Source organism: Talpa europaea (genome assembly GCF_964194135.1).
Source record: "Talpa europaea genome assembly, chromosome: 11".
NCBI classification, from domain to species: Eukaryota; Metazoa; Chordata; class Mammalia; order Eulipotyphla; family Talpidae; genus Talpa; species Talpa europaea.
The window spans coordinates 20,850,746-20,873,901 of record NC_140078.1 but is presented as its reverse complement, the minus strand read 5'-3'; the positions used below and the strand labels follow the sequence as shown (position 1 = coordinate 20,873,901).

The 23,156-nt window shown below is 39.4% G+C and overlaps 1 protein-coding gene across 4 annotated transcripts in view; it reads left to right on the top strand.

The window, feature by feature from the left end:
• UQCC1 (ubiquinol-cytochrome c reductase complex assembly factor 1) overlaps nt 1-23,156 on the top strand; it is a gene marked incomplete at both ends in the record, with an annotated part of 102,633 nt that overhangs the window by 24,483 nt on the left and 54,994 nt on the right. For all 4 annotated transcript variants that reach the window (XM_084246477.1, XM_084246475.1, XM_084246476.1 and 1 more), the window contains 2 exons: nt 6,063-6,135; nt 12,655-12,712. In XM_084246477.1, coding sequence (XP_084102603.1) covers nt 6,063-6,135; nt 12,655-12,712 — 131 coding nt within the window. The remainder of the gene's footprint in view (nt 1-6,062; nt 6,136-12,654; nt 12,713-23,156) is intronic.

The following is a 23,156-nucleotide window of genomic DNA, read 5'->3' as shown; positions in this document are numbered from 1 at the left end:
CGTTTGCTTCTCCACCAGTTTTAGATTCGATGGTTTTTTGACTTTTTTTTTTAATTGAAGAGCAATTGGCATATTTTTTTTTTTTAATTTTCTAGAGGCATGTCTTATTTATTATTTGTTTGTTTGTTTGGTTTATACATGCACTGGGTACAGTCAGAAGCGCAGGAGGGTGAGAGAATTCACCAGAGCCAGAGCAGGCAGCAGAGCAGGCAGAAGGACCGAAGTACACTGCTGAGGGGAGCAGCGGGCGGCAGGAGAGGTCTGCACACCATGTGGGACCCTCCTCCGGTGGCCGGGGAGCATCCGGGGATCAAACCTGCGCCGCAGAGGCCGCGGGTAGCTTCGCAACCCAGCGCTCAACCGCTGCGCCACCGGGGAGGCCTGGCATATATTTTTATACTAGTTTCTTATGTACAAGTGATTCAGCATTTATATGCAAAGTAATCTTTATATCTTAATTCTTTGACAATTGATAATCATTGGTATTTGGTAATGTTATTAACTAGAATCTTTTCTGCTATTAAAAAAAGTTCCGATTATGGCATTTGGATTTAAAACTTAAAATATGTGCTTTGTTTGAAAATTAGAAATTAATTAAAAGAAAAAGATTTAAAAATTTAAAAAAAAGAGGCCTCCCCGGTGGCGCAGCGGTTGAGCGCTGGGTTGCGAAGCTGCCTGCAGCCTCTGCAGCCGGTTCGATCCCCGGCTGCTCCCCGGCCACCGGAGGAGGGTCCCACATGGCGAGCAGACCTCTCCTGCCGCCCGCTGCTCCCCTCAGCAGTGTACTTCGGTCCTTCTGCCTGCTCTGCTGCCTGCTCTGGCTCTGGTGAATTCTCTCACCCTCCCGCGCTTCTGACTGTACCCAGTGCATGTATAAACCAAACAAACAAACAAATAATAAATAAATAAATAAATAAATAAATAAATAAATAAGACATGCCTCTAGAAAATTAAAAAAAAAAAAAAAGCTCACATTAAAAAAAAAATTTAAAAAAAAGAGCAGAAAGAAGGAAAAGAAAATTTTTTTCTTCTTCACAATGGGTTCCACTTTTGCTACCATTTGCTTTGTCTAATCTGTTTTGTTATGATTCAGGAAGGAAAGTTGGCTACCATTTGGAGGATTACTAAGTCACCAGGAAAGTTTCTCCACTGTTTTAGCTTAAGTTAGCCTCTAATTTTTCCTGGTTCCCTTGTGATCTCAACTAAGTCCCTAGTATTTGCTTTTTAAAAATCTTCTGTGATGTGGTAGTGTCTACTTTCTATAACCTTCATTTTAGAATTTGTGACATCAAAACATCAAAGTATGACATTCTAGTATAATTTAGGTGGGGAAATACAGTGTAATTTTCCATTTTAAAGAACATGAGCCCTTTTTCAGCAAATGTTGACTCAGAAATCTTATGACTAGACCCTTGTATTAAATTGCATGGCAAGATTCTTTGAGTTTTGTGTTTTTACATATCTTTGATTAGGGAGTAAAATGCCTGTTTGTCCACATCAGCAAGATCAGCCATCTTTCCTCCATCTTTTTCTGCCACAATTTCTAGTATAGTTCCATTTTTCTTTTATATTCCTATTTAGCAATTTAAATGGAGCTTTTCTTTACCTGTTTGACTATCCTGAAATAATAATTCTTTTTTGTTATCTTTATGTAGCTATATCAGTTAAGATAGGACAATATTTACTGGATTCAGCCACCTGGGCACTTTCTAGATTAGTAGTAAGCCAAAAAAATTGTTACAGTTCTGAAAGACACTGGCAAACTGGAATGTATTCAGATATAGGCAACAAGCTTCATGAAGGCTTCAGAACCATGTTGAATTAAGAATGATTGAAGGATGGGCCTCCTGGTGGTGTAAGGGGTTAAATCTCAGCACTATTAAGCTATCAGCAGCCACTGCAGCATGTCTCATACCTGACCAGGGAGCTGACCCACATGGCACAGCAGACCTGTCTTGTCTCATCTCCTGCTCCCCTCCGCAGTGTATTTCTGTGATCTGCCTGTTCTGCTCCCCACTCTGTCTCTGGTGAATCCTCATCCCCCTACCCCTGCACCTCTGGCCTATACCCCAGTTCCTGTATGTGTAAATAAATAAAATAAATCTTAAAAAAAAAAAGAATGATTGAAAGAAATAGAGCTGGTTAGCTTGGGAAAGAGACAACATGGTAGTTGTTCTTGAGGGGCAAATGTAAAAAATTTGAAGAGACTTAACCTGAGGTATACTGTGAGCACGTGATATTTAATGAATGTTACATGAAGCAGATTTGAATTAAAAAAAAAAAAACTAACAAGGATTATCCTCCCCTAGATAGGTAGCCTCACAGGGTCATTGGACTTGTTTGAACAGGAGCCCAGATGGTTGACTGTGAATCAAGAATGTTGTAGAAGGAATTCCGGTACAGAATAGAAGGTTCAAATTGCTTCAAAGCCCCTTCCAACACTCACACAGCTGTTAATGTAAGCCTTGTGCTTGTTTTGTTTTGTTGGTTTTTTTTTTTTCATTTTGTAGGAATGGTGGGAGAGCTGATTTTCATTTCCCAAAGTTGTCTTGGGTGTTTCTGTTTTATTCAAGGTGGTACGATGAAGTCTTCTAAAGTTATGATGAAATAAATACACAGTCATCTGAGGACCAGAACAATTTGTATTGGCTGGGTAGAAATTTAGTCCCATCTACCTCCTTAACTTATATTAACACTTACATCTTAAGAATTTCTTTCCCCAAGTTATTATTTCCAACCCCTGTATGATGGTCTTAAGGGACTTGCTTTAGAGATTTGTCCAGGAAAATGGCTCACCCAAGTATAAAGGTTTGGCTTTGCTGCAGGAAAAGTGAGGAACTGTAAAATGCTCCTGATTGCCACAATGTGAGCAGTGTATAAATACACTGGCCAATCTGGTGAGGTTTTTATTATTTATAATGAATATTTTCTTCATGAACGTATTCTGAAGGAGACCTCTTAAGGAAAGATTTGGATTTTGTAGGCAGGTCTGCCCTTTCTCAGGTGGGGTGGTTAATTACAGACCTAGAAGACTCTGTAAATAAGGATCTGAAAGAAAACGCAGAGTTGAAAAAGATCAAGGTGGGCTTTTTTAACCTGCTGATACACTAATTGATTTGTCACTGTTAAATCAATTTTCCATTCCTGGGATAAATATCTCTTGATCATGATATATTATCCTTTTCAAACATTGGTATATTTGGTTTCTTAATATTTTGTTAAGGTTTTTTGTGTCTATGTTAATGAAGGTTATGGTTTTATACTTTTTATTTTCTTCAAATGACTGGTTTTACTACCAGGGTGATATGATGTCATAGAATGATCTGGAAGTGTTTTTCCTTGTGAGTTCTGGAAGAACTTACGTAATTTGGTATCAATTCTATATTTTTTTAAAAGATTAACTTATTTATGCACATAAGAGCTGGGGTACGGGCCAGAACTATGGGGGGTGAGAGAGGATTCACCAGAGACAGAGTGGGGAACAGAAAAGGCAGATTGACCGAAGTGCACTGCTGAGGGGAGCAGCGGGCGAGTCAGGAGAGGTCTGCTGCACCATGTGGGTGGCTCCCTGGCTGGCCGGGGATCGAACTTGTGCTGCAGAGGCTGCAGATTGCTTCAGAGTGCAGTGCTTAACCCCTTGTGCCACCAGGGAGGCCTGGTATCATTTCTTTAGATGTGTGTGTCACTACTATTGAACCTGATGGGTTTGTGGGGGTTTTTGTGTGGGAAAGTTTTTAACCCCAAATCCAACTTAATGTTTGTTTATTCTAAGCAATCACATTTATTGGCCTAACCTTTTTCATAATATTCCCTTAATTATCCTATAATATTTTTAGGCTACATAGTTAGATCCCTTTCTCGATACTTGATAATTTGTATCTGTTCTTTCTTTTATTTTCCTTCTTTTTGCCTTTTAGGTTTTAAATTTTTCTTCTTTTCAGTGGCTATGCATGGGTTTTGTTTAAATGTGGGCTTCTAAACTAATGTACTTCCTATATAGAAGTATCTTATTTCTATTTGTTATAGGTTCTGTTCTGTTCCCTCCCCTTACCTTCCCTCCTCCCCTATGTAAGTGTTAAACTAAAAGCCTTGACACATAACATGCTTTAAACTAGCAGACAAAATTTCTTAATTATAATCAGAGATATTAGTCCTTCCTTCCTTAATTAATTAATTAATTATTTTTTTTTTTTGCCGGTGGCCAGGGAACAAACTGGCGCTGCAGAGGCTGCAGGCAGCCTCGTAGCCCAGCACTCAACCCCTGCGCCACCAGGGGAGGCCCCTTCCTTAATTTATTATGGTTATTCCTGCTCATCAGAGACACTGTTATTTTGACTCTAGTGGGTATAGAGAAATATGAACATTATGTAGTATTAGATGCACTATATGTCCTTTATGACTTTTGCACCTTAATAGCATAGCTCAACTAAAATTATGCATTGATTTTTTTTTTCTTTAATTGCTCTGTCATTCTCAGTTTGTATATTTTTTGGTAGGCTTTGCGTGTTTGAGTTTGTATTCTTTTATGCTGTTCATATTTGAATCTGTCATTTTAAGAAAAAGTAAGCTTTTTTTTTAAAGATTTATTTATTTTTATACAAGAGCTGGGGTACAGGCCAGGGGTGCAGGAGGTTGAGAGGATTCACCGGAGACAGAGTGGGGAGCAGAACAGGCAGACGACCGATATACACTGCTGAGGGGAGCAGCGGTCGTGATAGGAGAGGTCTGCCACACCATGTGGGAATCTCCCTGACTGGCCAGGAATCGAACCGGCACTGCAAAAGAAGCAGACAACTTCACAGCGCTGCGCTCAACCTGTTGTGCCACCGGGGAGGCCCCAAGAAAAAATAAGCTTCTAAAAAGTCTTTTGTGGTTTTAATTTTTCCATTGTATCCTTTAGAGAAAATAAATTGAAAGCCCTTAGAGATACTTTTCCCTTAGCACTGAGTTTTCTTCAGACCTACAATTCAACTTCTGAAGGAACTTTTTTTTTGTTTTAAGAGAAAGAAAAATTTATTTGTTTATTTAAAAAGAATTTATTTATTTATTTATACAAGCACTGGGCACAATCAGAAGTGCTAGAGGGTAAGAGAATTCACCAGAGCCAGAGCAGGGAACAGAACAGGCTGACTGGCGAAGTACACTGCTGAGGGGAGCAGCGGGCATGGCAAGAGAGGTCTGTGTGCCATGTGGGACTCTCGCCAGCAGCCAGGGGTCAAACCGGTGCTGCAGAGGCTGTGGGCAGCTTCGAAACCCAGCGCTCAACCGCTGCGCCACCGGGGAGGCCCGAGAAAGAAAATTTATGAAGGAGAAAAGGAACAGAAATAAAGTGGGACTCCCAGGCCAGTCGAAATAGTCCAGGGAGGGGCTTATATTTTCTTTTTAAGTTTATTTTTATTAAGACATAATGTATATATAGGAATATATACAAATCTTAATATAGCCAAGTGAATAAATTAAGAGAATTCTTAGTGCTCCATAAAATAAGTTTGATGCTTCTATAATATTTTACATTCATTAGAAATCCTTTTTACAAACACAGCCTTCTGTTAATTAGCAAAATATAAAATCAGGGAAAATGCAGAAAAGAATGACCTCTTAAAAAATGACCTCTTACAAAATAGTAGTGCCTCTGAGGAAAGTTCAAAGTATTGAATTTTTTTCTTGTTTGTTCTGATTTTGGTCAAAGGAGTTGATAATTATTTAATACAAAGAGTTTCAAATTATAAAGGGTTAATGTAGATGGTGATGAGCTGGGTATCAAGGCTCAGATGTCACAAAATGGATGCAAATTAAAGGAGAGATTTTATTTAAATATTGGAGAAATCTCTGAAATTTCATGATAAAATCCTAAAATGTGAAAATTGCATGAGGTCTATATGAATGTCTAGTTTTAAAAAAGAAAGAAATATCTATGTTGGTTTAGTTATTGAATTTGCCTAGAGAATGATTTGGATCCTTACTTCTAGTTGAAGAAATACAAGAGTCTGTGACCTACATCTAATGACTTTAGAACATACACTTGGTCTTGTCTTGAGTGTGGTTTTATTCTCTTTGTCTAGAAGATTAAGATTGCAGCCCTGCGCATGTATACTAGCTGTGTGGAGAAAACTGACTTCGAGGAATTCTTTCTGAGTAAGTGACTGTTTTTGATAGTTCTGGAAAAGGAAAATGAATCTACTTTGCATTTTTATGATTGTCTTAGTACAATAGTGAGACAGTTTTTGCTGTATAGGAGACATTTTAACAGGTTTGAAAATGAACTAAGAATTTGTCTAGTACTTTTTCATTATCATCCCTCTTGTCCAAGTATGTATCGTTTTACATGAGAGTACTCAGTAAAAATACCCTGTTTTATATTCTGTCTGTTTTACTTAGCAGTTTGACGGGAATGTTTTTGCCTGTCATTCCTCTTTTTGTTTGTAGTTTTTAATTATTTTTGTTAATTCTGGAATATGCTTCATGATTTTTCTTCTTTATGTTGAAGGGCTATTGATTCAAAAAGCACATATAATCTTATCATTTATTCCCTACTGATAAATTGCTTTCCAAAAGAAAGGCTACAGGTTGAGACTACCACTAGAATGGTGGTTGTGCCAATACAGTATTTGTTTTGATGCTGTTATAAAAAAAGTTAATTAAATTAAGGTTTAAGTCATTTCCAGTTCTACATATTTTGGAAGGAAATGTGTGCTGTGTTATTTTATGGCAACAATTTTATTTTATCCAACGGCACTTGATTGTATATACTTGATATTTTTCACAGACAATTACGTGTAATTATGTTAACAACAATGAGGAAAACTAGATGCAGTTTCATATTATTTAATAACTATGCCAAAAAACCAAATGTAAATTGTTTCATTTTACTATTTCAGCAGATTGATATTAGAAATGTAAAATATTATACTGAGTGGCAGTCCTAATTTAATATCTGCCTTCCACTTCTGATTTATTCATTACCAAGAAAGAAAGTGTCTGCTTCTTTTTAATTTTTGCCGACTTCTAATTTGAGGAATTAGAAGCATTAGAAGATGTTTAGATATTAGAAGGAGGAAATATTCTTTCTTTTTTTTATTTTTTTTTAATTTTATTTATTTTTTTTTATATAGAGGCATGTTTTTATTTATTTATTTATTTTATTTGTTTGTTTGTTTTGTTTATACATGCACTGGGTACAGTCAGAAGCGCGGGAGGGTGAGAGAATTCACCAGAGCCAGAGCGGGGAGCAGAGCAGGCAGAAGGACCGAAGTACACTGCTGAGGGGAGCAGCGGGTGGCAGGAGAGGTCTGCGCACCATGTGGGACCCTCCTCCGGTGGCCAGGGAGCAGCCGGGGATCGAACCGGCGCCGCAGAGGCCGCGGGCAGCTTCGCAACCCAGCGCTCAACCGCTGCGCCACCGGGGAGGCCCCGGAAATATTCTTTCTTTATGTGATGAAGAAACTACATTCAAAGCTGGATTTTTCTTAAGTGGTTTCTTAATTCCATGTGCTTAAGTATTTTTCATCAAATCTTTTTGAAACCTTATCCTTAACATTTTTTTATTTGATTTAATAAATAGCTCATAAATTTATTATAATTATTTCCAAAGGACATTTTACTAGCTATCTTTGTCCTAGCCAGTCCTTATTATTGAAGGTTCTTGAGTTAATATTATAGTATTGAATAATGAGATGATTATGATGTACTTAGGTTAATATATCATGTTTCAACTTATAAGCTGGTGTAAGCTACATATAAAATAAAAGTTTATAAAATTATTAACGGTATATACTAGGGCCTCCCCTGGTGGTGCAGGCAATTGAACACCATGCTGTGAAGCTGTCCGTAGCCTCTGCAGCGCAGGTTCGATCCCTGCCGACCGGCGAGGGTCCCACATGGCGCAGCAGACCTCTCCTGCCTCACCCGCTGCTCCCCTCAGCAGTGTATTTCAGTCAGTCTGCCTGTTCTGTTCCCCACTCTGTCTCTGGTGAGTCCTCTCACCCTCCCACGCATCTGGCCTGTACCCATGTTCTTGTATAAAATAAATAAATAAATCTTTAAAAAAAATAGTATATACTAATAGTTCACATTTACATGTATGACTTTACATTTGTTTCATTTAGGAGTTACAAAATTTTAGTGGATAAGAACAACTTGTATTCATATTTTCATTTTTGTTTTGTTTTCAAAAACAGTTGAAACTTAAAAAGAGGCTCAATAACTTACCAAAGTTTCTTAGATAAGTCTTGAGCTTATGTCATCTGCCTTAAAACCCAGGAATTTCCCCAGTGTAACATATTGCCTGCGGATGAATGTAACTGCATCTTAATATTTTCATTTATTTTCTATTTAAATGAGAACTCTTTCTGTGCAAGCTGTTCTGTTAGTATTATAAACTGATGTTTATTCATATTAGAGCATGTGCATCTCAGTGAGCTTTGTTATAACTTTGCCCTTTGAAAATAGTTTCCTAGGGAGGTAGTAAAATTTTCAATGATACCACTTTTACTTTAAGTTTTCTAAGACTCAATTTGAGGATTGCCTGTTAGACCTGTAATCTTCATTTGACTATGCTTCATTATGGTTTGTCTTTGTCATTTGTGAGTAGATTAAACTAAAGTGGTTTCAAATTGTGCCTAGTTGATAAAAATTGAGCTAATCTGAAAAGTGCTATTTGGAGGTAGAGAAAGAATATCTGTAAAATAAGGACATGGACTTCCTTAGATCTTAGATTCTATAGAGTAGGCCAGACAGATAAGGATTGAGGTCCTCAGGTAACTGGCCAGTGTCATCCTCCCTCATCAAAAGTGAGACTGGTGGTATTTCATGAGGATTGTATAAGAATGAGTATCAGAATGAGTTGTTTACTCACAATGTTGATCAGTGACTGAGGTTTATCATTTTATTGAAAGTCTTAAATAATTGGGCCTCCCAGGTGGCGCAGCGGTTGAGCGCTGGGTTGCGAAGCTGCCCGCGGCCTCTGCGGCGCCGGTTCGATCCCCGGCTGCTCCCCGGCCACCGGAGGAGGGTCCCACATGGCGCGCAGACCTCTCCTGCCGCCCGCTGCTCCCCTCAGCAGTGTACTTCAGTCCTTCTGCCTGTTCTGCTGCCTGCTCTGGCTCTGGTGAATTCTCTCACCCTCCCGGCTTCTGACTGTACCCAGTGCATGTATAAACCAAACAAACAAACAAACAAACAAACAAATAGATAAATAAATAAGACATGCCTCTAGAAAATTAAAAAAAAAAAAAAAGAAAGTCTTAAATAATTAGTGAGTTTTTCAAAGATAATTTAAACTCTAATGTTTAAATAATTTACTGAAAGATAAAACAATAAAAGTGAATATTTATGAGTACCTATGCAATACTAAACATTTTGCTAGATGTTTTTATAGGTCTTATCTTGTTTAGCCCTCAAAAAACCCTGTGTTAGGTTCTCTGTTTCCCATTTTTATTTATAAAATTTTTTTTTAAAGATTTATTTCATTCATGCATACAAGAGGCCAGAGTGTGGGAGAGGGGGGTATTGGTGAGAGGATTCACCAGAAGCATAGTGGGGAGCAGAATAGGCAAATTGACTGAAATTCACTGCTGAGGGGAGCCGCAGGCGAGACAGGAGAGGTCTGCTGCACTATGTGGATCAGCTCCCTGGCTGGGGATTGAACTTGTGCTTCAGTGGCAGTGGATAGCTTCATATTTCTGAGACTTAACCCCTTGTGCCACCATGGAGGCCCCTGTTCTCCCATTTTGTAGAGATAAAAACTGAGACACCTAGAGACTAAGTAATTTTAAGATACATAAAGAGTGAGAAGTAGAGTTAAAGTTTTGAATCAGGTTGTCTGACCCTAGAGCCTGCATTAAATGGACAACTATGTCAACATTGCCTCCCCATTCACAGTAATGAATTGTTTAATTTTATCCAACTTGGTGTCAGGGAAAAAAGTATTTAGCTTCAGAAAATAAAGCACTCAGGGGCCTCCCCGGTGGCACAGCAGTTGAGCTCTGGGCTGCGAAGCTGCCTGCAGCCTCTGCAGCACCGGTTCGATCCCCGGGTGAGGGTCCCACATGGCGCGCAAACATCTCCTGCTGCACCCACTGCTCCCCTCAGCAGTGTATTTCGTAGGTCTGCCTGTTCTGTTCCCCGCTCTGGTGAATTCTCTCACTCTCCCGCGCTTCTGACTGTACCCAGTGGTTGTATAAATAAATAAATAAATCTTTAAAAAAAAAAAAGAAAAGAAAATAAAGCACTCAGTATATATTGGAGCAAGGGTGTGATCATGGCAAAGACCATACCAGGTTTTGAAACTTTGAAGTGTTTAAACACATTTCATTGAGCTAACAAATTCTGCTGTGCTTTTGTTTTAGTTACTGTCAAACATTCAGTGATCTTTTTTTTTTTAGGGGTTTGTCCTGTGGGTTTTCCTTCTTACCCTAGTGGATACAGGGAATAGGTCATATACCAGTTCTTTACCCATCCTCAGCCCTCATCCGACCCCCAGAAGGGAAAATTGTGACCCAGGTCCAGCTGCTGGCCTGCCTGTCTATGCTTTCCAGCCCAAGAACTGATTCCCTCTCTGAGAAAATTGGAAAGTCTCCTGGAGGCTGCTGAGAAGCTTTGATGTAGAGGTAGCAATTGAACAGATTGTCCTTTAGAAGCAGCCAAATTTCATTTTCCAGATTGAAAGACAGACTTCCAAGAAAACTTTACTTTTTAATGTTTTGTTCTAGCATCCAAAAAAGACCCAACTTCAGATCCGGGCTTGAGAGTTTCTCATGGCTATTCTTATTCTAGGTGGAGGGTGGTTGGCCCATTCTCAGATGGCATGTGTCTTAATAGCTGCATGGCTAGCCAGGCCAGCTTTCACCTCCCTCCTGCTGGGCTCCAAGAGGAAGTCCACTTGACAGCTCCTGGGTACCTCCCAGTAAGCTCACCAGAGTATTTTGGTGTCACTTTTTGATAGACCTGGACTTCAACCCCAGCCCTGCCACTAGCTTGTTAATATTGTGACTGCCTACAAGCAACTTAGTCTTTTTGAGCACATCTCCTAATCTCTAAAATGTAGATTATAAAAGTTCCCTTCAGGGTTAAAGTGAGGATTAAGCAAGATAAGGTATTGACATGTCTAGCGGTAGACCTGCCATGAAGTATGGACCCTTAATGAATGTTGGTATCTAATATTAATATTAGAGGGGCAATGAGAGTAATGATTAAGAACACAGAGTCTGAAATCAATCAGATCTGATTCTAGGTATCTCTTTTCATACCTGTGTGACCTTGGGCAATTATCTTGACCTAAGAGATAGTTTTCATATCTCAAATGGTGATAAATCAATACCCACCTCATAGGATTGTTGGGAGGATTCATTGAACTAATGCATGTAAAGCACCTGTTATCATGTCTGGCACTTTGCAAGCCCACAGTAAATTACAGCACCTTATTATTATTGGTCTCTCTAGCATACTTTGTGGGGGTCCTGCCCTGTGTTTTCTCTCCTAGTGGCCTCTGTTTGTTATCATTTAGAATATTGGGTACTTCATTGATTGCTGAAAGACATAAGTGACTACTTCTTTCTTGAGTCATTGTTCCAAAGTTACAGATTATAACCTAAGGGCCCAAATTTCTCACTGATTCTCTTTTTCTTTATTCTCTTACACCAGCTTTTCTCCCTGTCATATAATTAGGAGGGTACTTTCAATGCCTGTTATCCAGCAAGAGGCATTTCTTAGAGATATGAGAATTACGAGGCTTGGACATATGTCTAAGCACTGACCTAATTTTGGGTATCTTCGAATGAGGAGATGCCCTACCCAGTTTTGTCATTTCTAGGGGTGATGAATGGTCTTTTGTTAGATATAGTCTGCTTTATTTAGCTACAGCTCCCTAGAGCCCCACTTCTTTTTTCCTGATCATTTATTTTGGGTGAATTATTCAGCACATCCATATTCATAGCATATTGGGTCATTTTAAAGAAAGAATACAGGGGGCCTCCCCTGGTGGCGCAGATATCGAGCGCTGGGCTGCGAAGCTGCCGGGGCAGCCTCTGCAGCGCCGGTTCGATCCCCGGCCACCGGCGAGGGTCCCACATGGCGTGCAGACCTCTCCTGCCGCCCGCTGCTCCCCTCAGCAGTGTGCTTCGGTCCTTCTGCCTGCCCTGGTCCCCGCTCTGGCTCTGGTGAATTCTCTCGCCCTCCCGCGCTTCTGACTGTACCCAGTGCTTGTATAAATAAATAAATAAATCTTTAAAAAAAAAAAAAAGAAAGAAAGAATACAGGAAGAGGAGACCAGAAGGGGTTCTAATGAGGTTCAGATAAAAAAATCTTACACTTATGTGGGGTAGAGAAGGTGGTGTTTACCTAGTGTTCTAGAAGAATTTGAGACCAGAAAGGGAAAATAACATAGAATCACGTAAAAATTGTAATAAACCATGGAGATCATCCAGGCTACATTAAACAAAGTAAGAAAACTAAGACTCAGATTTTGTGATTTCTTGGAGATCACAAAGCAAATTGGTTACAGGACTAGAACTGGAAGACTGGTCAATTGACTGCATTCAGTGCTTTCTGAACTCACAGTGTTTACCATGTTATTCTTCCACTGATGAAATATCTTTATATTCCTTCAATAGTCCTACTCGAATACTCACATATTTATATTTTATTGTTATTTTCTAGGGTGTCAGATGCCAGATACATTCAATTCGTGGTTTCTTATAACTCTGCTTCATGTCTGGTAAGTGAGCAATTTAAGTGAAGTCATCAATTTTTTTTTTCTTTTTAAACACTGCTGACTTGTGAGGTATAGCTTCAGCAGGACTGATTATATGAAATGGCAGTTGTTCAGGCATTAAAAACTGTTCCTTTCATTTTAATAACTGGTGTCTTGAAACATTTTTATTAAAGGTCAAAGCATAATTCCAGAAAGAAACTAATATTTGTAGAATTTTCTCAAAGAACACCTAACCCAGTGAATAATGCTATCAGTATCTCTAAGAAACTGTATGAGGTTGGCTGGAAAGTTCTCTCCCCTGGCTGTTTTAGGAAAGTTCACATTTACGTAAAAGTGGTTTGAATTGTGAGAATCCGTGGTCATTTTCTTTGCTGCTCATCAGAAACCTATAACAAATTATAGCACTGACATTTACGCCTGTACCTCTAAAATGTTCATACAGGTTAGATTCATGCCAGGTTTGTTGCATGTAAAAATATTTAACACCTTAAACAGTATATTTTTTCTTCAGCTGCAAAATAAGTAGCCAAAAAAAATCAGTTTTCATCTAATGTTACACAGTATTAAAGGTCAGAAGGATATAGGAGAGACGTTGAAGTGGGGGCTGGGGAGTGTATTTATTGAACTGCCAGATCTTGGGAAAGCAAATTCTGGAGAACTAAGTTTACTACTTTGACCATAGTGAGTATCTGAGGAACGTAGGGAATGGTTGCCCTGTCAAAAGGACCCTTGTTTGAGACTGCCTTCAGTTGAGCTTTGCATCACAGTACTGACTACTATATAAAGGCTTTTTGGTTTTGATCACCTCTGAAATATTTCTTCTTCTGAACTCACATAGTCACTGAGATTGGTTAAGAGACCTGAAGTGGCAGTTTATTTTGTTATTCTCTAAACTGCTAGTTTGTTGAGTGCACAGTATGTTCTAGGAGGTTTTCTGGGAACTAAAAGTGGTTTTTAAGAAGCTCACAGTCTAGTGAGATAAGATATGTAAAATAGTTATAAATTGGGATGCTAAGAACTATAATCAATGTGAGTAAGTAGGATTTATGGGATTGCAGAGGCAGCTACAATTATCAAGACTATTACTATTTACTTGTTCTACCTGTTCTTTGAGTGTGCCATGTCTTTCAGTCAGGCAGCTGAGAAGACAGGCTTCTTTCTGTCTGGATGGTAAAGGGTAGGAAAAGGTTCATGGCAGGGGCTGGATATATTGAGAAAAAAATGACTTTAAAGAGGAGAGGACCGCAGAGGTAGCACAGGAGAATCACTCACTGGAAAGATGGGAGGGTTGAGAGGTGGCTACGCATTCCCAGAGGAGCTCAAAGATAATATTCAGAACTTGTATGAAAGACTCTTTATTGCCCATATAGCTAGAGGTATAGAGTGTTAGTGGGAGTGGATGGCAAAATAAAATATATAATCCCTGTGACCACATCCCAAGGTCAATACCTGACTAATAGCAGCTGGGCGAACCTTGAAACTACTTGTTCTTTCAAGTTAGCCACCATTTCCAAATATGCCTGCTGAGTCTTCCTTGCTGAGGTTGGTTTAATTTCTCAGAGGAATGGGGAGTACCACCACCAGTTAAGTAAGGGGAGGGAGGCTGTCTGTTTTAAATCTGCATTTGATCTCCCTTTCACCCGTAGTTTTCATGATCTGTCAGTTTTGGTGAAAGGAATTGGTAGCTTTTCAGTTTGAATCAGCAAGCTCTTATAAGAGGACTTATTTTGTGTTAAGGATTGTGGGGCACTGGAAAGAAAGATATGACATGGCTTACATGTTCAGGAAACTTAGTGGAAAACAGACATAAAGTACAGTTGATTATAGTGGATGACAAAGAATGAAGTGCCATGTCACGGTATAGGCAGTACAATGGATACAAGGAGGTGTGACTAAATTCAGATTTGGTGGTGATGGTGGTGGGGTGGTAGGGTAAGGGGATTGTCGGATAGAGTGATTCTGTGGTAGAAGTGACATTTGAGATATGTACCATGAAGGGTAAGTAGAATTCCTTTTTTAAATAAGATTTATTTTATTTATTTATGCATACAAGAACTGTTGTTGGACAGAGGTGTGGGGTGGGTAAGAGAATTCACCAGAGACAAAGTGGGGAGTAGGACAGGTGGATCTACTGAAATACACTGCTGAGGGGAGCAGTGGGTCAGACAGGAGAGGTCTGCTGTGCCATGTGGGTTATCTCCCTGGCTGGGGATAGCTTGATAGCGCTGAGACTTTAACAAACCCTGTGCCATCACAGAGGCCCAGGGTGAGTAGAATTCCTGTCAGAGAGAAGGGGGATTTTAGGTTGAAGGAATATCAGGAGCAAAATATAAACCATGTCTAAGAACATGGAATATTAGAGGGCATTGAGTTGTCTTTAGTGTTTAGGGCAGGTTTGTGAGGAATGGAGTGGGAAGGCTCATCAGAAGAGTAGTGTAGGGCCCAAAAGGAATTGGGGAAAGCCTTCTGCTAAGGAGTAGAGGGTGTTGGGAGGACTAAAAATTCCATCCCAAGTCAGTAGGGAAGCTGTGTTCTTCTAGCCCTGTTCTCTTAGGCTGAAGCTCTAAGAGGGTAACTGAGGGCTAGATATTTTATAGTATTACAGAACTCACTGGACTTGCTAGAGATGTAGAGGACTGAAATACCTCCTGTAGGTGGTAGTGTGAGGAAGAGATGGGGGAACACTTAGAAAGAAGTCATAAAAGTAGAAAGACTCCTCTCACCCCCACTCTCCAAAACAACCAAAACCTAATAAACAGAATACCTTGTCAGTGGTCTGTCTAGAAAGATGCTTGAGTTCCCTAGGGTGATGATTCTCTATTGACTCTTATTAGAGTAGAGACAGGATTTCTTACATTCTGTTAGTTCTCTGAGCAGTGTTGTTTCTCTTACCCTGTCTGCTTTCTCTAGTTGCAGTTTTTCTGTGGTTTGGGATTTAGTTCTGGAACCCCTCCACTGCCTAAGGTGCCCTTATCAATTCATATAAACTTGAATCTGCAATGACTGTATGTCCTTTGTCTTTGCTGAATAATTAGTGTTGCCTGTGGCCACTGAAAGAATGTTGAGAGAGATTGCTTTCTCACGTGCACTTGATAAAAGCAGGCTGTCTCCTCTGTTCCCTGTCTTGGACAGTGGCATTGCGATCCATTCAGGCGCCTACACCAGACACCTGGGCGTCCTCCTTGACTTTTCCCTTCACTCCTTCATCTGGTCAGTCACCAGTCACCAACTCAAAGTGAACCCATAAATACCTTTTACTTTTTGACCTAGGTCATACATATGTATCTGATATAAAAGTTTTATAAAAATTATCCTTACGCTGTCAGATAATCTCAGATATTATCTATTTCATTTGAATTTTAAACAGAAATTCAAGATGTCTCTCAATAAACTGATTACATGGGTTACTAACAACAATATCTGAAAATTGGTCTTTAGCCTTCAACTTTTTCCTCTGTGTACCAACAGTCTTCTTAATATAAATTGCATACAGTACATACATACACTGTATGTACATAAATTGTACTCAGTACATACATACATGAGTACACTTCTTAATAGTCACCACTGTTTTCAGGATAAAGTATAAATTTATTAGCATAGCATGCATACCTCACCAGATATGCAGCCTTTACTTGTCTTACCTATTGCCATTCTAGGCACCACTGCCACCACTACTTCCTCCTCTACAAGGAAAAGCAGAACTAATACACTAGAAATATCAAGTCTTCTGTACAAAATTTTCTTCTCCCGAGAAGGACCTTCCTTCTCTCCAATTGAGAAACTGCTGTTTTTCATTCAGTATCGATTCTGATACCATCTCTTCTTTGAAACCTTCCCTTCTCCTGAAAGCATAGTTAGTTTTTCTGTGTTCCCTTTGTGTTTTGGACATCTGTATTATAGCACCTCTATATAACATTTTTTACTTTATCAAATCTGTCACTCTTCCTGTGGATGGTGAATTTATTGAGAGCAGTAATTATTTTTACTATCTTTCTGGAAAGATACAAAAAAGATATTTCTTCCCTTCAGTACCATGTCTTACTTTGTTTACGTCAATAAACGTTTATTAAATAATTAATGCTTCACATCTGATTTGGCTCCTTTTGCAGTTGGAAGGGTCCTAGATGCTGCCTGTTAGTGAGGAGCAGCAAAATTGCTCCTATTTAAAAGTTTCCCTACATGGTGAGATGTATGTACTGGAATATATGTTGGTATTAATAAATTTGTAGACACTCTCCTGTTAAAATTTTTCATGGAACATTAGCACCTTGTAGATGCAGAAATGAATTTTAGAAAACAGAATGGAATAAATATAATTAGAATCTGCCTATGATAGAGATGGAGTGGAGAGGGAATAAAATGCAGCCTGTATTTTTAGAAATTATTTCAAAGTCAATTGTATCATAAATATAATAACTACTGGGTCCTATACATATCTTATGTTCATTGCATATACTATTTTACACATTATTACAATTACTTTTTTCCTGTTTTACATACGAGGGATTAGAGACTTAGAGAAGCCAGAGAACTTGTCCAAAGAATCAGTTAGTACATGGTCGAGAGGAAATTCAAGTGTGGGTCTGGGTTACTAGAAGTATTAAGTTGTTTTCTTTGTTAAAATTGAAACTACTGAAGTATGTAACTAAATATTAATACTAATAATATTTAACATTAATACTATTTATTACTTAGTTAGGTACCTACTTAAGCCATAAAGTTATAGCATTTATTCTCTAATTGAGCCTATAGTATTCAGCAGTTTTGTTCCCTTTGTTCATAGGACTAGAATGTAGAGAAAGATATTAGATAAATCATTAATAAAATGCAACTGGAAAGGAAATAATAGGACTTTGTGGTAGATGAGGAGCACATTATTTAGTTGGAGGGGTGCATCACTCAGGGAAAGCTTCACTGAAGAAATCACACTTATTTATTTATTAAAAAGACTTATTTATGCATACAGGAGCTGGGGCATATAGGCCAGAGGTATAGGGTGGGAGGGGGTTGAAAGGATTCACCAGAGACAGAGTGGGGAGCAGAACAGGTGGATCTACTGAAATACACTGCTGAGGGGAGCAGTGGGCGAGGCAGGAGAGGTCTGCTGCACCATGTAGGTCAGCTCCCTGGACAGGGATCGAATTCGTGCTGCAGTGGCTGGCCATAGCTTGATAGTAGTGCTGAGACTTAACGCCTTCCCCCATCAGGAGGCCCCTGAAGAGATCACATTTAAACTGACACCTGAAAAATGAGTAAAAGTTAACAACTCAAAACAGGGATGAAAAAGCTTTCCAGGTAGAGGGACCTTGTAGTTTTCAAGCTTCTTACCAGCAAACCTGCCTGAGTGCCCCCTAGTCTTCATTGAATTAAAAATCAGTTCCATTCAGAACAGCTAATAAACTACCATAAGGGCGAAACAAAGCCAAAACACAACTGGCATCTTTATGAAGGCCCTTTTTTAAAAAGGAAACTTTTGGCTCAGCCACAATATGTGAACAGATAAAAGGACTGTTACTTGGGTTGAAAAAGCAGGAATAACCTGCTCACTTCAGGTCTTCACAACGTGCCCACTGGTTTGGGACCATTCTCCAGTTCCTGGAAACTCAGAATATAGTTTTAATAGCACAACTCTAGTTCAGTCTCCATGTTTTACAAATAGGGAGATGGTTTTCAGCAAGTTGAAGGAATTTGACATCCATTTATCAGTAATGGAGGGTTAAAGACTTAAATCCAAAGCTAACTGTGTCAACTGCCCTTTCTGCAACATTTGCTTCCTACCTGAGTGTCCCTTTTGGTGCTCATGGGGTCCTGGGGGTTTCTTTCCCTATATATAAACAACAGAGCATGGATCATCAACTATATGAAACTGTGATTCTTGGCACTTGCTGTCCATGTCCTAGAAGAGGCAGCACATAACCCTGAAAATAGTTCAGGATGATAAATGCTGTCTTTATGGGAGCACAGGGAAGGGTTCTGCCTGGGGATGTTTCAAACTCTAGATACTAGAACCAGAGGCCTGGGTTCTTGAGGAGTTAATAGGAGGGAATTACTTTTTAGGATGTTCCAAGCGAGAAAGAAAGGTGATAGGACAATCACTAGGGAAGCATTTTGTTACTTGTTTTGATTTAAAGATGGGGGAAACACTGGAATGTTTTTGTTAGCCTGGGGGAAGAAGTCTCTGGGAAAGAAGTGAAGGAAGTACAGTGTAGAGATGGGAAGGGTTGGAAGCAGACTGGTTCCAGTCTCAGTCCAGAGAACTGTGTTGGCAGACATTCTCAGCCTTTGCAAGGGGGCTCTTTAAAACCACTGCAGCAGTTTTGATGTAGCTGAAAGGCTTTCGAGCACAGGCCAGATTCCAGCAGCTCCAGATCTGTATATGGTGAGCCCTGGCCATGTGCACATCCTCTTTCTCCCTCCCCCAGCCAGAGTTCCTCTGTTTAAACACCCACACATGTAGCTTTTTTGTCCAAACCAAAGGTCTATGCAGCAATATTTACCATTGCATAACCTAAGAGCACTGGTACCTGCTGTCCAGGAGCTTGTTCTTCATAGTGGATCTGACAGGCAGGCCACAGGCCAGGTGTAGCTCTTGGAGGAGACTTACGGTCAGGTGTGATGGCTTCAGGAAGTGCCTTACTCCATTTGTCTGTTTGCCCACTGACTGTCCTATGGCCCTTTGTGGGGAGGGAGTTTAGGAAACCAGGTAGAGATAGCCTGAGGAAAGGGTTAGCATGCCAGCTCACAAATAAATAAGCTCATTCATTACACACTGCTGAAGCTTTAGTGTGGCCATGTAGGCTCTGCTTTCTTGGCCTTAACTGATGGCAGAGTAAGGGAAACAAGCTATGTGAAAGTCCCCTCTAGCAGCCAGAGTGACAAACCTGCCTGAGTGCCCACTAGTCTTCATTGAATTCAAAATCAGATCCATTCAGAACAGCTAATAAACTACCAAACTACCATAAGGGCAATACAAAGCCAAAACACAACTGGCATTTTTTCGAAGGCCCAAACAGCAAGTAAGACAGGATGCTTAGAGCTGCCAATACATGGCAGGAGGTCAGCATCAGGAATAACAAGAATTCTTCCCTCCCAGATTTAAGCATGCTAGGAAACTCTTGTTCCTTTGAACTCTGTGGGCAGTAGTGTTGTCATTCTTCCTGTCTGATTTAGCAGGAAGAGACTCTGTGCTGTGCTGTTACAGAATGGGGGTAACAGCTGATACTGATACTGTCCTGGGAGACTGTGGCTTGAGACAAAAAGGGGACTTCATTTCAGCCCCTTTATACCTTGCAGCCTTAAGTACTTAATCTTCTCAGAGCATCAGTTTTTTTTTTCTATGAAATGGGGATAGTTATGCTAGACAGTGCATGCAGATGCATCTTATGGTGACAAATCTCATATTAGAGGACTAATAAGTGATAATAATTATTTGCCATAAGGCAGAGTTTATATCTTAGCCCTTTATTTTTTTGAGATTCCTAGTCAGTGAATCTTTTGTCTCCTTTCTCCTGTCTCTCCATTTGCCTTTTAGAGATAATAGAGAGCCATCAGACTAAGGCTGAACACTTTTTTTCTTTTACTTTGCTAGCCGGATTATTTGCTTTCCTTATATGTAAAAGAGATCAGTATTATTTATGAGCCACTGGAATGACTAAGAGACAAGGACAGTACTGTGAAGTTTAAAACCTCAATAATAAATTGTGGTTTAAGAACATCATTAAATTTGGAAGGAAACAAATGGGATTGCTCTGAAACAGAAAGTAGTTTATTATGCAGATTAAGTCTCTATTTAGAGTAGGTGTTTAGCAAATACTTCTTAATGATTATTTAATACAAGAATCATTTATTGCTGAATTGTCTCTTTTTTAAAAGTCTTTATAGGTTTTTTTTTTTAAGAGCAGTTTTAGGTTCCTAACAAAATTGTCTATTTTTAAAGTTTATTTAGTATTCTTTTTTTTTTTTCCTAAAGATTTATTTATTTCTACAAGCACTGGGTACAGTCAGAAGCGCGGGAGGGTGAGAGAATTCACCAGAGCCAGAGTGGGGAGCAGAGCAGGTAGAAGGACCGAAGTACACTGCTGAGGGGAGCAGCGGGCAGCAGGAGAGGTCTGCGCGCCACGTGGGACCCTCCTCTGGTGGCCAGGGAGCAGCCAGGGATCGAACCAGCACTGCAGAAGCTGCGGGCAGCTTTGCAACCCAGCGCTCAACTGCTGCGCCACTGGGGAGGCCCTATTTTGTACTCTTAAGGGTAATTTTTATTATGTTTTAGCAGGGAGGTCCACCCAGAGCTTTGAAATTATGAAATTGAATCAGTAACAAAATATAATTTTACCTCTTAACATTTAATTTAAGCATTTATGAGAATTGCAACCATGATATAAATGAAAATAGAGCTATTCTCTTTTTAACCTAGTATCCTCAATTGTTGTAGAATGGTTACCTAATAATTAAAAAATTATTGTATCATCCGAGCCTATATCAAGTGTTGGCTTTGTTTTCCAGTGGGTACCAGAATGATCAAATCTTTGTTTTTGTTACCATTTTGAACTTGTTTTACTTGTTTTCCTTTCACCTTCCAACATACCTTAGCCTTTTCTAGATGATTCAGGAGGGTCTAATATTTCTTTTTTTTTTTTTTAAGATTTATTTATTTATGCATACAAGCACTGGGATATAGGCCAGAGATGCGGGGGGTAAGAGGACTCACCAGAGACAGAGCGGGGAACAGGTCTCACCAGACCTGTTCAGGACTCACCAGAACAGGCAGACTGATTGAAATACACTGCTGAGGGGAGCAGCGGGCGAGACAGGAGAGGTCTGCTGCACCATGTGGGTTTCTCCCTGGCCGGTCAGGGATCAAACTCATGCTGCAGAGGCTGTGGATTGCTTCATAGTGCAGTCTCAACCTCTTGTGCCACCAGGGAGGCCCGGGTCTAATATTTCTTAACTGTTTTTGGCCAGGCTATCTTCTTTGACTTATAGGTAACCGGTATATCTTCCTTATTGAATTGCTGGGCTAATTTTTGGGTCTTTTTATTTTTTATTTGTTGATTAATTATATATATCTATTTAATATTTTGAACGAATCACCATTATTTACATCCTTTTTAATTTTTTCCCAATATAGGATTTCTTTTCTCAGGTGTGGTTCACCAAAGTTCTCCCACCATCAAGGTCCCATAATCTTCCACCATAGTCCATCGTGTTCTCTTCCCCCCCCCCCAGCCCTCCACCACTTTACATGTTCAAATCTATGCTCAACTTTCAAGGGTCAGTTTTAAAGTTTGTCTTTATTCCTTTGTTTGAATTATTTATATTCCATATATAAGTGAAACCATCTAGTATTTATCTTTCTCCTTCTGGCTTATTTCATTTGGTATAATCCCTTCCAGTTCCATCCAATTCCCAAAAATAGCATGAGTTTATCTTTTTTGATCTTTGAGTGGTATTCCATTGTGTGTATATACCACATCTTCTTGATCTACTTATCTATCCTGGGACATTTAGGTTGTTGCCATATCTGGGCTGTTGTAAATAGTGCTGCTCTAAATATGGGAATTGAGTTTTCTTTTTGAATTAGTGTTTTGTATCTTTGGGTAGATACCTAGGAGTAGATACCTTTGTGTCCATACCTGTGTCATATGACAGGTTCATTTTCAGTCTTTAGAGGAACCTCCACACTTCTTCCATAGCAGCTGTGCCAGTTTACATTCCCACTGACAGTGTAAGAGGGTTCCTTTTTCTCCACACCCTTACCAGCATTGTTTCTGTTTTTTTTTTTTTTGTGATGAGAAGTGATGATGAAGATTTTTTCATATGCCAATTAATGATTGTCAATTACTTTCTTCCTTGAAGAGGTGCCTATTTAACTATTCTCTCCATTTTTTGATTGGGTTGTTGGTTTTTTTTCAGTTATATGAGCTCTCTGTAGATCTTTGCTATCAGTCCTTGTCTGGTGTGAAAATATTTTCTCCCATTTAGGGTGCTTCTTCATTTTGGTTACTGTTTCTTTTGCTGTACAGAAGCTTTTTAGTTTGATGTAGTCTCAGTTGTTTATATTCTCCTTTGTTTTCCTTGCTGCAAAGATGTTTCTGCAGTTTATGTCATGGAGTGTTTTGCCTATGTTTTCTTTTGTGTATTTTATGGTTTCAGGTCTTTTTGTATATGGTGTGAGATCGGGATCTACTTTCATTCTTTTGCATGTGGCAGTCTAATTTCCCCAACACCATTTATTTAAGAGACTTTCCTTGTTCCAGTGCATGTACTTCACTCCTTTGTCATAGCTTAGTTGGTCATAAATGTGGTTTTATTTCTGGACTCTCAGTTCTATTCCAGTGGCCTGTGTGTCTGGTTTGTTCCAGTGCTATGCTGTTTTAATTATTATGACTTTATAATATAGCTTGAAATCTGGAAGTATGATGTCTCCATTGTTTTCCTTTTTAGT